This window comes from Harpia harpyja, chromosome 13 (assembly GCF_026419915.1).
Source record: "Harpia harpyja isolate bHarHar1 chromosome 13, bHarHar1 primary haplotype, whole genome shotgun sequence".
Classification (NCBI taxonomy): domain Eukaryota; kingdom Metazoa; phylum Chordata; class Aves; order Accipitriformes; family Accipitridae; genus Harpia; species Harpia harpyja.
In genome coordinates this window covers 7,379,940-7,396,765 of record NC_068952.1, presented here as the reverse complement: position 1 = coordinate 7,396,765, position 16,826 = coordinate 7,379,940, and the positions used below count along the sequence as shown (strand labels likewise).

Sequence of the window (16,826 nt, the reverse complement as noted above, 5' to 3'; positions counted from 1 at the left end):
CCACAAAGGTGAACCGTCCATACAGGCTTTAGCACAATGCTCTGGCGTAGCATGCAGAAGAGAGAAAAGCCTCCAGAGAAGCCATGTAGCATTTACAGAAGCTGCGCCACTGGTGCATCCATTTCTTGTGCTCTGCTTAATCAAAACCACTTTCTCCATTTGTAGCTGGATACTCCATTTGTAGCTGGATAATGAATATAAAGCTGAAAATGCCACAGAGCAGGTGTGCTGCTGCCATCTCAGCCTTCAGGTGGGAGCTGGTGAAAGAAGTGAGGAAGGGAAAAAAGGCAAACTACACGCAGTCAGATAAGTCAAAAGAACCGCAACTGAACTTTATTATTTTTTTAAAAAGTATTCTACAATAATGGCTCAGAATACTACCACAATGTACAGAGACAAGGCAGTGCTCTGGGCTATGACTGTAGATTACTCTAGTGTATATATATTTATAAGAGCTTAAGAAAGGTTGAAGCAGGGCAGTTCAACATTTCGTAAGCACATATTTAATAATTTTAACATTTTCTAGATCTCTCATATTATAGCAGGATTTATCAAATGCAATGTAGTCACAGAAGTCTTGCATAAATACAAATATTGATACTTTACCTTGAATATTGTATATGATATAAATTCTGCCTTACCTTTAAAAAAATCTCCAGATCATGATGTGACCTGGGAGTCTTTCCTTTTCTTTCTCTTTAAGAGTTTTTAAATATATATATATTTATATATATTTGCTATCATACATCAAAGTATATATGAATCCCATCATTTCTGTTATATTTTCTGCAGACATGGTCTGAAACAAAATCACCAACATCTAAATCAAAAGCTTCCTGGTTATCATAGGAAAGCCAAAGAGGATCTTTCCTCTTTTTTTATGTTTCAGTACTAGTATTTTTTTAAATTTGTAAGGATTCTTCATAAACTAGAGGTCCATACATCATTTAAAGCAGTCTTTATAAGCAAATTTACATACTTTGACATGCTTTTGTGAGGCAGTTAGTATCAAAATCCAATAGCATTTCTTACAGAACCATATGACTTTCTGCGATGCAGATATACATTTCATTTCTAAAAAGCCACAGTTCTTTTTCTACATCTGCTCTCATCAAATCCCCAGGATTCATTCATAAAACTGCTGCTGTTCCAAATGCTGATGCTGTTATCTCCGCTGTGGATTAGGATGTACACCCAATCAGGTGACATCATTGTGTGGAAGATTGACAAGTAGGAAAATACCCTCCCCAAATCCACAGATAGTCTTTTCTATCTCTAAATCTTCATGATTCGTGTCACCAAACAGTGCAATGTGACGAAGACACGTCTCTGTGCAGGCTAAGGGTCTTCCTCCATCAAAGGAATCTCTAGGGGATAAAAAGAAATACCATTGATTGCTGATTGTAGCTTCTCTTTATACTTTTGTAGGGTATTAGTATTAGCCATTCTACAAAAATAGAAATGGACATTGCAAAAATCTGAACAAGACATATGGTATCCCCAGTTCTAGATCCACTTACGCTGTAACACCTGTGTGAAAATTAACCTACTAAAACTATCCAGATTTTCTAAGACAAGTTAGACCCACAAAATCCTAAATGCAAACATCCTTTCTACTACATTAATCACTGAAACAGCATTCAGATACTGGCATTATCATAATTTCTCCCTCCTCCTTCTAGCTGTCCTCTCCCCGCTGCGATACCATTAGAAGTTATCCCCAACCCTATGAAGCAGGAAGACTTCCTCCACCCAGACTGAATTTAGGACACTGGGCTTCAGCTCTTTGCCTACTGACTCTCAGGGACTGTGGAGAGCAGGATCAGAGCCACTCCTTCTAAATGTCTCCAAGGAAAGCTATATGGTTTCCCTAACATGCTGAGCAGCACACCATACAGCTCCGTTAGAACTCAATGAAATTATATCAATGCATGCTCACGTTCGATTTAAATGCAGACAATAATATATGGCAATCTCCCTTCTCATACATGTTCCCCTTATGCTGTGACTCCCATGTCCATGGCTTAATACATACATGCCTCAGACTGAACAGTTTGCTGTATGCACAGACATGAGGAGTTTGTTAATAAAGGCTGCTAATTTTGGCTGAGTATGAAAACTTGATTTGCTTCACATTTTAAGGAGAAAATCCTTTTCTTTGCTGTGAAAGCCATAGCATGTGAGGGAGTTGTGAGTGTAGGAGTTGAGGAGCAGATGAACAGACCAATACAGGCAAGATGATGGTTGGCTTTGCTGCCGTACACGGGTGCTTGCTGACATCCCTGTTGATGAGACTGCTGTTACTGGGTCTGGACGGGAACCTTCTGGCCTGGGATTCAAATCCCTTGCACCACAGCTAGCAAGGACATATCACAGACACAAAGCTCTGTGACCATGGAGTAGTATGGTTTGAAAAATGTCCAAATTAAGATGTGGACAAAACCATGGAGAAAGTACGAGCAAGTCAGCTGGATTTATTCCTGCTCTGACCGTACAAACAAATGATGGCTCCCGTTTACCGACTCACTTACTGCACCTATGCAAGGCTTACCATCTGCAATATCGATCCGTGGACTCGTGGATGCAGCCTCCCTGACGGTGCTACGGGATATGTCAGTTCGATCTGAACCGGGAAGCACTGCTGTTTGGCACGCTGGGGACGGGTACAAACTTTGGAGCAGTTCAGAGGAGCCCGACCTACTGTCACAGGCCTCAGATTCACTAGGCAGCATGTCCATAATCCTGGGGCCGGGGTAAGCAGGAGGATTCTGATCTTCTGTCTGCAATATATGCCCCTGGTCTGTGGTAGCTGAGTATCCAGGTGCCAGAGCATTCAAGCCGCTGCTTACAGCTTCGTCGTAGGAAGGCAGCATGACAGGAACGCCATCCACCACCACGAAGTCGGGGTCACCCATGGAGCCCTCCTGGTTGCCTCTACGTCAAACACAGATGAGTTATCACAGAGAGCAGCAGCATGTCAGAAGCACCTCGGAGCAACCGCTGAACTTAAGTAAACACAGCACTTTCTAGTCATGCAAAATGAAGCTACGGGGTCATTAACATTCGCAGAAATGTTTGCTTCATGGGTTTGCAAAACTCTGTTCAGACTGACAGTCAGGTGGAATCTGTTACAATCGGAAAGATGAAACCAGTATGTGAGGAACAATTCTGAGAAGGGAAGGAAAGCAGGTGCTTGGAAGAGATAAGGAGCACCATTTGCTGTGCTGTGCACAGTAGGTATCATGGATATAAGATCACAGATGTAGTTTCCCAGTCAAGAGTGCCTGAACCCCTGGAAAGATGTGTGCTAGAGCACAAAAGTGTTTACAGCCCACGTAAATAGGCCCTGAGATGACTACTACTGGATGACAGGGCTTTGGTGGCCAGATTTGCAGCATCCTTCAGGCCTTACTTTCAAAGGATGAAGGCTTCCTTAACCAGTACTAAGCTGGCTTCTTTTTTATGCAAAACATTTCTGTTAATTGGGAAGGTCTGTTAAACCCTAAAGTATCCATTTAGTAGCCAATTAAATCACAGTATAGTCCTGGCAGGAGGGAATTGATCCCAGGTACCTTTAGGACATGAAAACATCTGAAAAGGAGAGGACAGAAAGCCATTTCAATAAGCTAGACAAGTATGGGCTATAAAGCTACCCATAGTGCAACACATTACCCCAGAGATCTTCCTAGTTATATATGTATATGTATACTATTCCCCATATACAGTAAATATGCACACATATGTATGTATATAAATTTACACATCACTTATATAATCTGTATACTTTTATGTACACGTATTTATTTAACATTAAGATCACCAAGTCCTTTCGGCTGCATTGGCATGGGGGCATATTTACTGACATACAGCTTTTTCAACTCTCCTTTCTGCATGTGGTAGAATAAAGATCAGTAAAAGCAAGCGCAGGAGAAGAGAAGTCACACAGTCAAGGTCCACAGCAAACTGAGCAGACTGAAAACTAGAAACAAGTCTAAACCCTGATGTAGTACTAGCTTTGCCTAAAACTCAGCATGCCTACCTTTGTTTTTCCAGTTTAAGGTGATAATAATAACAGTCATACCCACCTTCCTGTTTCATGAGGAGTGCTGTGAGAATCAATGACAAATGCTCATAGCTGCACAGTATTTTATGGAAATAAAGGAAGATGTAGGAGATGTTTATGAATTGTGATGAAAATAATACTCATGAAGGGAAAGCAAACTTTTAATATAAATTCGTCCATAGAGAAAAAAGAAATTCTTTCTTAAAACTTACATTACTAAGTCTACAGTAGTTAAAAAATTAATTCCCCCAGCACCTGAAAATGAGTATTTAAAAATATTGTCAGCTATTTTTATATGCAGAAGCAGCAATTCTCAGTACCAGAGCTGTAATTACTCCCAAAGCGAATCTGGCAAACTCTGCCTTTTATCTTAGCTGCAGAAGGGACTACTGTGGGTTTTTGGCGGTGCCCTTCCACAGCGGTGGTTCAGAGACTTCTGCTCAGAGCAGAAGAAGAAGGTGTCTGCAAGGCTCGTGAGCCACTCTGTCTCCTCAGCAAGGAGTGCTGAATGTGAAAACTGAAAAAAAAAAAAGAAAACAGTACAAACCTTGGAAGGAAATGTGTCTTAAATTTGGTCTGGAACATCCTGGCTAAAATAACCAGTAGCAGTACTAATAAAACGCTGGTAGCAGTAAACGCCACTATTTTCCATGTAGTTAGGAGGGTCTCCTGTGTATTTGGCCAGGTTTGTTCTGTAACAAAAAGGCAATACAAGAGTTGTGCTTGATTATTACTGTCGTTATTTTGTATTAATACTTCAACAATACTCAGAAGTGCAAGTTAGTTAGGAAAACATATCTTTTATAAGTATCTTGTAAAAACACACATGAACCCAATGCCATATACCAAAAGCAACCTTAACATTAAGCTGCCACAGGGTCTGGACCTTGCTTTTTTCCCTTGACTTTTTTTTATACAAGCAATCGTGACCTTAGCTTATATACATATAAAAATATTCAGAAGATGTTAAAAAATACATCTGAAGAGCTAACAATTGAAATGGTTTAAGATCATTCAGGATCTTGGAAATGTACTATATTTAATAGCCTCTTAAAATCAATGTTCATCACTTAACCATGAAACAGACGAAGTTAACCAGGCATTAGAGCCCAGCAATGTTGCTCTAAAAAAGAGGGACTATAAGAGGATAGGAGTAATGCCATTGCTGCTCCCTTACCTGTTTTGACACAGTACACTTGGTAGGAGGGGAACCACTCTCCGTACTGGCAGGTGATGTACTTGTAGTCATTGGTGAGGGTGTAACCAGGATCACAGTAAAACTCCACCACCGTCCCGTGGTTGTAACGCTCGCAAGGCCGCGGGTGGCAGATGTAGTCTCCATGACTCACCATTGGAGGTAGTGGACAAACTTGGGCAAATAAACAAAGAGAAAACGAGAAGGACATTAATGCCAGCGACCCACCACTGGGTAGCTTCAGCGTGTCAAAATGCACAGGGCACACTTCAGGCTCCCTGCCGTTTGGGGTTTGTCTCAGCGGTACCAGACCGCTGCTGCTGGGAGGCCAGGTGCCCGTCCGCACCAGCGGATGGATGCACACACACCTCCCGCATGGCAACACGTGCCGGGGGGTCACTTTCGGTTCTTGCTGACACCAGCGAGCTCTGCTGTCACCTCCTTGTTTAAAGGCCTGAGAGATGGGATTTGGGAAGCTTCCCATCCTCTGGGGGAAGGGGAGAGCGAGAGGAAGACAAAAGGGGAGACATATGCCTATAAGATAGCTATATGGGGATGGAGGGGGACAGTGAAAATAAGGAGAATCCCTCTCCTTATGAAGCGTCTCAAATTCAGCTGTAACATCCTATTTTTTGTTTCATTAACATAACTAAATGGTTATATGCACTAATTAAATTCCTAAATACTCACTTTTAAAAATAAGTTTGCTGTCAACCGTGCTGCAAGAGATGCACAGCACACAATGTTGCTTAAGCACTTACAGTCTGTACCACTGTAATACTATTGAGCTTAAACTCTACTGGTGTTATTTGTGTTTTGTTATCTCTGAACAGCCCTACTGATCTCAGTGGGACTGCTGGTGGAGTGAGGTCTTCAATATAACAGAGGCTGACCCTGCATTAATTAAGTACAGTTGTTTACATAAGGTTAGGTAAATAAGAGAAAATTGCAATATAAACACGGGCAACTTTTATTGTAGGCCCTGAAATGAAAAGAAATGTCCTCTCACATGGCTGGGCAGATGACCGCAATGGAGAACCAAGGGAGCACTCTCTAGGAACCAGCAGCGGGGAAAGCGGTTTGCAAGCAGTATTTTCATGAGAGGAAACTTTTCCACTAAGTGTTAATTGATTACTATTTTCTTAAGTGCTTCTAACACAGAGGAAAAAACCCCTACAAAGTGTAATAATGTATCAAATGGCTACGCACTGACCCAAAAAGGGCTTAAATTACTGGATGGCTTGTTTTATTTCCCATCAGAGCCAGTAACTAACTGGCTCAGTGCCCCATCTACAGGCTGTTCCCTTCACTTCATGCCTCCCTCATGCAGGCAAGACCTACTGCATTGATTTAAATAATGAAAATGCCATCTCTCGTAAGAAGAATCTTCCCAGAAATTACAATTCAGCTACTTCTCTCTGTGAATCTTGTTACACGAATAATGCATTTCATAAAAAAATACACAAGATATTAAATGAATCTTTAAGAGAAGCTGATTACAATGTGCAGTAATGTCTATTCCCCATCCCCTGGAGACATGGTTTTGTTTGCATTTTCACTGGCAAGGCTTAATAATAACTTGAAATCAGAGCAAGTAATTCACATAAAAATTCACATCCTCAATACTCTGCATACTTTCCAAAGTCTCTGGGCCCACAAGACAGAGGAAAGCTTTACTGGGAAGTTAACTCAAGATGGAAAACAATTTTCTTAAGACTAGGGCAAAGGTGTCAGACAAATAGTAGGAAAGCACCTTTTGTCCATATCAGGGATCATTCTTCTATTAAAAAGAAAATGATCAGTGCGAAAGCAACAATTCTAGCCTGCCATAAGGAAATCTGGTATATTTTTATTGTCTGCGCTTAGAACATGAGAACAAAGGAAGACAGCAATTTAAGCTTCTTTGCAACTGAGTTCTGCCAAGCTATGGCAGGCTGCAAGAGATGTGTAGATGCCCAGTACCTTTCTAGCAACAAGCAAGTAGAGCACACCTTATCACAAAGAGCAACACTCAGAGAAATAAATTTTCCTCTCCAGCAATGTACCTGCTGCCTCATCCCTAACCTCCTAATGGTGTCCCAGCAATGTGGATCAGCTCAGGAATGACACATTTCCAGGCAGATTAAAAACAATACACTGTGGGGACAACCCAGATACGGAGCTGGCAGTCTGTTTACAAATGGAGATGTATTTTATAAAACCTGAAAACAAGAGCATCAGTCTTTGTGTAGGATATGTCCCCAGTGCTAAAAAAGAGTGCCACCCCTTCCACTGACACCCTCCATGTTTCAAGGGAAATGCTCATGCATTGGTGCTGCCTGGAAACTTCTGCAAACACTTCTTTAATGCACTGCCGAGCATTAGTCATGAATTAGAGTCAAGTTTTAAGCAGTCGTACCTGCCAACAGCTCTTGCATTATACACTCTTACAACCAGCAGATGCAATTGAACAGGTTTGAAAATGAGGGTGTTTAGCTCAATTGAAACAGTGCTTCATTCTTATGTCAACTGGACTGTCAGAGTCAGGGGTTCTCACTCACTTGGGGTATCCCTCCCCACCTCCTGTGAACTTTACGTTCATCCAGTTTGAGGATCCCTCAACATTTGCATGGGCAAACTGGCCTCCATGTACAATCAGTAATGCTCAGGTTCAGAGCCTCTTTTTCCAAATCAAGTCAAATGAGATACATCACAAACAACCAAAAATGCACTCGCTTTGGGTTCTGGGCAGTTAGTCATATACCCGGTCCCCTTCTCAACTCGCTCCATTCCCATGGTCATCCTGGCCCAAGATCCTTTAAAGTCAGTGGAAGGACAGCCATGAACTGGCCTTAGTTTTGATCATAGAAAAGCAAGATTATGAAAGTCTGGAGGGCCGCTGAACACTCTTGGCTCTCAAAGACAGAAGATTTTTAGTGCAGAGCTAGTCATCTTACAGGGTCAGATCCCTTATTTATGCTGGATACCAGCGTATGATACTAGTTACACAGATTAAAGTAATGTGTCAGATCAAATATGGAGGAAAACTCAGGTGGCAAACCTAAGCCCACTGAAGTTTTCTAGGAAAGGTAAAATTCTAGCATTCCCAGTGATTGACCCTAATTGTATTTGGAAATTACAGGCCACGGACTTCAGGTAAATGCATCAAACTCACAGAATGAAAACAGCCACAAACTGATTAAAATAAAAGTGTGTTTGACAAGTACATTTTCACTGTCAATGCTGACAGCAGTATGAACGATAGATAAGCATAGAAACAAGTGAATTCTACTTCAGGAAATTCTAACAGCTTAAAAAACGACCTAGGTGCTGTTCTTAAATATGACACCAAATCTTTACTACCAATAGCTTTCAGCATCTTCACTTCATAAGGCTTTTGAGACTTTAATGTGCTAATTACAACATCCAGCACGGATAACCCAGTAATATCTTCTGATGACCAACATTAAAAGACCACATATGTGTGCCCTTAACTTTGGAGCTTGTCAGAGGGATGGACATAATTCAGGCAGTGTCTGCTGGTGGTTCTGCAGTACGTGATCCTGGGTCTCCAGATTTGTCTTTGTAGAGCAATTGGCCACAGACTGTAAGGGGACTTACAGAACTTTACTGCTCAGCATTCTCAGCTGAAAAGCTGAATCGTTCATCAAGAAGAAAGAACAAATGTGTTTATACAGCAAATAAGTCCCTTCCAGGATGCTCAAGACACTTATTACTCAAGGAAGTTGAAGGGAGGAATTCCCAATCTGATTTTGATGGACTTCCCCACCTGCTCTTAGGAGCTGTTGGAGCTGAGGGCTCTCCTCTGAGATCAGCTGTGGGCTTTCTGCTCTGACTGATTTTAATGAAAGATTAGCACTCTCAGGAAGAGCTTAAAACCTGGGGAGTCGAGCCTTGTGTTACAAACCCTGTCAAACACTGGCTTGGAGCAGAGGCAAAGACAGGTCTGCCCCACGACGTGCCCCCTCCATTGCAGCCTCTGCAGTGCAACAGCCGCATGCCTTGGACCAGGGTCACAGCGAGGGTGACACAGGCTGCGGGCGCTTATTGCCCAGACACTGGAGGAATAAATGGGGTTCAGCCAGTAATTTTTCCTACCCATTATGGTCAAGAAGCTTTTTAAACTTTGCCCAGAGGATGCTGCAGTAATTCTGCACTGTTGACACTGGAACTGTAGGAGGGAGAGATTTTTTTGGCATTAGCATATTCTCAATTAACATTGATGGCACAGAATAAAGATGTCACGTCACTTTTTAAAAGCCACTGGTAGAGAGGTAACAGCGGAGTTAGTTACAGATATTTACAGTGCTCAAAACCTTCCTTTTAGTCAATCAGTTCAATGGCTAGTCAGTTTAGTCTTTGGTCAAAGTAGGCGGGAGGTAAATTATTCAGGTTTTGCCCAGCTTTTGTACATGAGCCGAAAAATAAAAGCAAAAATGTCTTGAAATACAGTGCACTTACTTACTTATAAAAAGGGGGTAGGAATAAGCAAGAAGCTTATTTTCTACCATTAATTTTTTGCATAGTATGTTTTTTTCTCTAGCTACTAGTCTTCCTTTCATGTAGGACCTTAGTTGCTTGGTTAGCTGGGTTAGCAGAAAAACCCAGTGTAAGGCCAGCCATTTTCTGTTTGACACAGGGATGGACAGGGTTAAGTGACATTTGCACCTAATAAAAAATAACATTTCTTCCAAACACACCATGAATGCCTGCTTGTTATGCAAAGAGTGAGAAAAGATTAAGATGAAACTTCATGATGAGAAAGACACAGAAAAACCTGCCATTTCCAATGTGCGGGGAAAACACTGGTGTATCTCGCTAGATAGTAATCAGAGAGGTGGGCACACTGTCTGGTTTGTGCACAGACTGGAAGAGAACAAGAGCTTCTCCTAACCTTCACTTGTTGTTCTTGTACGTATCAGGACATTAATTAACACCAGAAATCTGGACACCTGTCGTCTGGCTACTGCATTCCAACCAATGTTTAATTCGAGCCATGATTTACTCCATGAGACTGCAGCAGGATACATGCCAGCAGGTCTGAGTCTTCCCATCTAGGGTGACCTGGTCCCCACCTGAGGCTTTACTGGCTGGCTTCTGGGGCCTTAGTAAGGATCCTTTTCCATACATTGCCTTCATACAAACACATGCTTGGGTACACAGGATCTGAAAATTCATTTTTTTATGGGAACGTAGAAGATGAAGATTATATTTGTTCCTTTTCCTGCTTCTTTATGAATACTGTGCTAATAAAACTTGGTTCCTTGCTTACTTCAGTGTCATCACCCTTCAGACCTTCAGAATAAAATAAATACTCAACCAAGAAGCCTTTCTCTCATATACCTCAACAACCCCTGTCCAGTTCACCTGACAGACCTGGCCATTTCCACAGGTACTACCAGCGCATGAATCACACTTGCACTGCACAGTACAGAGCCCTGATTTCAAGCTCCTTGTCCTCTCACATACACATAACAACACATTATAAGATAGTCACTATGGAGGGGAATGTAATGCCTATATCCTATATTCAGTTGATGGAACACAGGTATTAGCATCTTTCACAAAGGAAAATGTTTCTTAATAGTTATGAGTTTGTAAAAAACAGCGAACAAAAAGAAAATAAATCAATGGTGTTCAAAACAAAGTAGCTGTTAGTTGTGAATTTTTAAACTCTGAAGACACTATACTGTTTAGAGAATTTACCGATTTATTTGTTAGCCAAAAAGTTCTCAAGACAAAAACTGGTAGACAAAAATTGGTATTTCTAGTGCAATATCAGATAGGGAAATGCATAGGGGAAGGGGGAGTGGATGGCCAACAGGAAGAAGAGGAGGCAAAGGAAATTACTTCTGCACTTTAAATATTAAAAAAAGGATTCTTCTATTTTTTCTATTTTTTAACTTAGATTTCCATTTATAGTAATGCAAAAAAACAAAAGTATTTTAATTCTAAAATTGCAAAACAAAAATTCCCATTAAATTGTCCAGTATTATAAGTAGGATGGAAGAAAAAGTTGAGTTGGACTCAACTACTCATATCCAGTTGAGAGCTTGAAGAAGAAATTAAGAGGTTTCTAAAAGGAAGGAAGTAGCAAACCCAGTTGCTTTAAAATAAGCCATGTCAAAACATCTCAGTCTAGAACAGCTGCTTAACAGGAATTTATTTCTAATGACATTCTTCGGAAATGTAAGCAGAACAGGAAGCATTACTAGAGTAACTTTTCATTTATCGTGAACATCAGCTTAACAATACCCTAATGACACATTCCTCTAACAAATGCTGCTGGCATTGTGAAGGGAGACTTACTGCATATCACAGCTGTGCTGGAATAAGTGAGAAAAACTTTGAGGCCATTGAATTTGTGTTTTGAAAGTGAAGACATGCTTCGAGGAACTTTTCTGATTACTCATTCCCACAGCAAAACAACAGCACCAATCGTAATACCAGAAGAGAAAGTTTAGTGGAAACAACTAAGTGAGCACCAATATATAATGTAACTCCTATTAAGCCTGACAGTAGACATGACTTAAAGTAACAAAGACACAAGATGCTTATTCTGAACTCTGGAGTTGCCAGCAAATTTATTTCTTGAAAGCCTACAGCAAGAATTATTAAAAATATTGTATTCTTAGCCAGTAATTTCCAAACTCTTTTCAATCTTAACCCTTCTCAACTACTTAACCTTCAGAATGCCACTTACATGTTTTCTCCTGAAGAGACACCTAACAGTTAAGCAACTTCTTCTCAGCCATTCAGCAAGTCAGTGTTCAAGCAGCTAGGAACACACCTCAGGCCTCATGGCTCCAAGCTGCTTGCTCTGCCCCTAGACAATCACCCCTGGGTAATTCTGTACCAGCTACAATAGTGAGGTAAGCCTTTCAACGTGCATAAAGTGAGAAGCACTTTTCACCCTCTACGAAGTATGAAATGAATTGAATAATGAAGTTTTTAATGAAAAGCTGCTTCTCTGGTCTAGCTCTGACAAACACCATCTTGCTGAAAATTGCTATCCCTGACATCAGCTGTATGAACCTAAATGAAACAGCATAAAACTAGTTTCAAGCCTATTTTAATAGTAGTTTAAAATTAGCTGATTTCTAAATGGAAACAGAAGGTGATTTACAATCACTTATCATACACAGAGCTTCCTTATTACTGGAGTTACAAATTATGGAGCCCATTTTGCTGTTCCACTCAGCTGAGCTCCTACAGGAGCATCACACCAAATTCACACTTGTCCTCAACAATCCTGTTGTTCCCAGCACAGCAACGTGTGAAACATTCATCTTAATGCCAAAGTCTTTAGTTTCAAATGCATTTCACAATGGATGCAGGATGAAACACACCCCAGGTGATCTTTCTCCTATAAATTATAAGTTAAAAAGTGCAATTTTCATTTAAACTACAAAAAAAATGATGATGAGTTTGCAGCAACAGAGAGCTAGGAGTTCTTTTAGCAAGAGGCCCATAATTAGCAAAAGGCCTGTAATTATCTTTAAGGACTATTCATACTCATTATTCACATGGGAGTGCTTGGAGCACTGTGGTCTCATCTACAGCAGATTGTTCTAGCTTTCTTCATCACTGGCTTCTAGTTTTGTTTCTTCCTTTTCTCCTGAGTGGTTGACTTTATGATCAGTAATGGTCTTTTTTTAGGACTTTGAGAAGCAGATGCTGGGGACTGCATAGACACCTAACATGAAGGAATCGGAGAGCTTCAGAATAAGTCAAGGTTTGGGTATTTGACAGGCATCACAGGACAACCCCAGACCTGGAAAAGGTCAAAGTGCTTAGAAGTAGAATGGAGGTGGAGGAGGGAGAGTGAGCTGTTGGGAAGCTGGCTAAGAAAATCAGACAGATAAAAGCACCTGACAGGGATGTCTGAAGAAGCCAGTGCTCACTGTGAGCTGGACATGTCAGTGGTTTTATGTTATTTTAATCTCCCTTTCTTTAACAGCTTTTTCCTCTTTGTTTATAAGCAAGAATCCCTTGAGCTGCGTGGTGTCACCTACACCAGTCATCAGGGATTGACGGCAAGAAGGAATGCTGGAATAGACAAGCTGTATTCCAGGGTTTAGCTGAAGGCTGAGGAAATCAAGCTGTACCACCTGGGGGAAGGAAAGGTCCCATTCCCAATGGAGTGCTACCAGGAAAAAAACAAGGGGGAGGAAAACCAGCAGGTGATCTTAGCACTGTAATACCACAAACCAGCTTACAATACTAGGAGGGCACAGAAGAGTATTGGTTTCTGTTATTTATGTTTAGTTATCAAGTGCCTATCTACACTGACTGATGAAACTGCCACCCCTTAAATATTGGTTTCTATGTCTGGAAGTGAACAAACCTACGCAGCGAACAGACTTCCTAATGCATAGAGTCTGTAGCTACAGTTCCCTCCATTTGTGGAAGATGTTCTGTGATTGCACTGTGTAGCCAAATTTAATGAACGTGTCCATAAAGCACAGATATATTCGATTTCAAAGTAGACAATGTAGTGTGCTTTTCCTTTCTGAGGAGCCCTGCCAGATACAGTTAAAGATTAATATTATAAAACAGTCCTCAGGGAGAAATTTTGTGTGCTTTCCCCCACCTAATCCTCAGCATATTTAAAGCACCGTGGATAAAACACTACATGCATCTGGCAGCTAACGTGGAACTTCAGGGCAGAAATTACGGCTCCATAAAAAAGCTGGGATGTCTGGCTGATTCTGGAAATGTTAAAGAGTTTCTGAAAGGTACACAGGTGATAGAGCAGGTGTAAAACAATGATTTACTGTGACAGTCCTGTGCATCAAGCAGAAACAGAAGACATAAAAGAAACAGATTACAAGTTGTTGTTCTGTTGCTTTCTTGAAAAACTATGAAGAGTGGAGAAGGCATCTATTTCAATCTCAGCCAAGATCAAAGAAGATTTCTGCAATGCAAAAAAGGAGCAGTCACTTAGAAATACAGTGGTTTTTATCTTCTTCAAACAATGTCTTCAACTTGGAGACTGTTGTCTAAACCCCTCCAACCCTCATAACGAGAGCTGTAAAAAGCCCACTTTTGTGTATCATTCTGTCTCGAAACGTGGTCTGGTTTTCCTTCTGTTTCACTTTGCAATACACCTGCTGGAGTTAAGAGATTGGATGATTATTAAGCAGTATGTCCATAGAAAAACATGATTTGTCTGCCTACTATTTCATGTCACTGTGCTCTTTCTGAATTCAGTTCTTTTCCACACCTCTTCAGCTGTGGGTAAAGGTGTACAGATGAATTTCAGCATTCTCCAACAGCACAAAAATCCAGATATTCCAAGTCACTCTAAGCAGCTCCTTAAAGTGTTCAACTTCCACACTCATACAGGGTGGCTGGATGTGTATTATTTCTGCACTCCTGGGTGATCTTTAACTGTCTACAGTGCAGAAACACGTAGAATTATTGAATGACTTTCCTTAAAGAAAACTATCCTTCTAAACTTCTTCATCACACTTGTGTTCTATGATTAAATCACCCCCAGGGTGAAACACTGTCAGCCTATTTCATCCTTTGGCCATCAGGCTAAAGGTGTCACTGATGTAAAGGTGTTGCCCAAGTAAAGGTGCTTACAAGTATTGTTGGCTGCTGCTATTTGAGCATTTACTGCTGGTTGTTGTTCCTGAGTTGCAAGAAGTATTGCTGTAGGCAGTGAATATATTCTGAAACGCCACTCTAGTCAGAGCTATTAAAAACAAGGCTATCAATGCATCTTATGTTAGCATTAACTCAGTTAACTTGGATGTCAACTTTGGCAGTTGAGCAATATTTAATCTATTCTCCCTCCTTCCTGCAAGCTGAGTAGGTACAAACATAGAACAGAATCCTGGTATCTATCTCTTAATTTCTTAATACCACAGTGTTTCACAACTTGCTTGTATTGCTGCCCTCTGTTCCCTCTACCGGATTTTTATCTGCTAGAGATCTGCTGCATCAACATTATCTTCCCTGAGGATATGTATCAGTCTGTCATGTTGGAATTTATCTAAAGCCTTCTCAATGTCAACAAAGAAACACAGAGAGAAATCCATTCGTACCAACGTACGATATCTCAGGCTTAGGATTGCTTACTTTATTCTGAGTCCTGAATGTAAACTGATTACAGGCTGACTTGTATCTTTTTTCTCAGTGTATTGCTGTATGTTCCATCAAGAATTTAAAATATTTTAAGAGCATAGTTTATCAAATGTATAGCTTGGTGTCAATCACTGTTGATGACATTAGCAATTGTTATGTAAGAATGAAGATTTTTGAAGCTTTCCTTCAAGGTATCCTGCGTGTAATTGGTTAGAAAGTTTAAGCTACTTTGTTTTGAAATACTAAGCGGCTATGGCATTTCACCTGTAATATCACCCCCGCCCTCCAGCGCTCTTTCATGCTCTTTACTTTCTAGGGTCTATGTCAGAATTATCAGACCCTCTCTATGAGTGTCTGTCCTCAGGTTTATGAGAAGAATAATTTTAAAGCTCTGTCCTGTATTTTTGCCTGTCTTTCCAGAATATTTTTTTATTTGTAGCATACTTTGCTGAGTTTAGTTTTCATATGACTAAGCCCCTTTTGTTCTTCAGAAACTTCCTGGTGCTCCAGGTAGGGGTTTTTTGGGTTCCCTTGCACTTCTTCTGGCTTTGTTGTGCAATTTTCTTAATTCCTTCCTTCTCCTGTCTTTATTCCACAGTTTCTATAATTTTCAGGATCCTTTCTGTAATTGGTGGTTGCTTAGCATTGTATCTTTTCACCTCTTCTCACAATGAGGTGGTTTTATATACCAGAGTTCTGAAATGCCTTCAGTTTTCTTCTGTTTTTCCTCTCTTCTACACATCAAATCTCCCCTTTGAAGTCTATTCCTCATGTTTTTTTCATTTTAATTTTGAATCTACCTACAAAAATTTGAAATATTTCCTATTTTACATTCTTTCAAGCTTAACCTCAGCTAGAAATCTGTTGATCCTAGCATGTAGAATGAAGTTTTGATATTGCATATATCTGATTTCCTGCAGGACCAGCTTTTCTGTTCAGCCGGGATGATGCTGAAACAAGACATTCCAGATAATAGGATCATGTTTGTTGTTTGCAAATAAACCTGTTTTCCCTTTTACTCTTAAATACAAAGCCGGGAATTCCCAGTTACACTATCCAGACAACTGCTTTATGTTCTAGCATTAACATTATTATCAAATCCTTCCAGCCTTTCCTCTCTTTGTCTGCTTTCCCCCGCCTAGTTCTTTGTAACAACTATTCCTTCCTTCTTCTTGAAAGTCTTCCAAAGGGCATGAAACATTAAAATATGGAGTCCAGATGGCAAGGTGTGTAATCATAGGCTGATCACGTTCCCAAAGTACTAACGGTCAGGCTTTTTTGTTTTGTTTTGTTTTGTTTTTTTAATTTCTCCAAATTTCTCCAATTCACCTTAAAGTATTGTATCATATCATAAACATTTCCTAGTTCTATACATTTCATTTCACAGAGTTCCATACCAGTATGTTTTCAAGTGTTTGCTCTCCTTCAGTGGTTTTGGAAGCCATCTGATTTTACAATTAGTGTTTATACCCC

At 40.5% G+C, this 16,826-nt stretch overlaps 1 protein-coding gene across 2 annotated transcripts in view; it reads right to left on the bottom strand.

The window, feature by feature from the left end:
• Positions 1 to 307: 307 nt before the first annotated feature.
• The window catches only part of SUSD4 (sushi domain containing 4), a 74,162-nt gene continuing 57,643 nt past the window's right edge, over positions 308 to 16,826 (bottom strand). For both annotated transcript variants that reach the window (XM_052805807.1, XM_052805806.1), the window contains exons 6-9: positions 5,241 to 5,432; positions 4,611 to 4,755; positions 2,552 to 2,934; positions 308 to 1,367 (exon numbers count right to left, since the gene is read on the bottom strand). In XM_052805807.1, the coding sequence (XP_052661767.1) occupies positions 1,339 to 1,367; positions 2,552 to 2,934; positions 4,611 to 4,755; positions 5,241 to 5,432 (749 nt within the window). In that variant the 3' untranslated portion in view covers positions 308 to 1,338. The remainder of the gene's footprint in view (positions 1,368 to 2,551; positions 2,935 to 4,610; positions 4,756 to 5,240; positions 5,433 to 16,826) is intronic.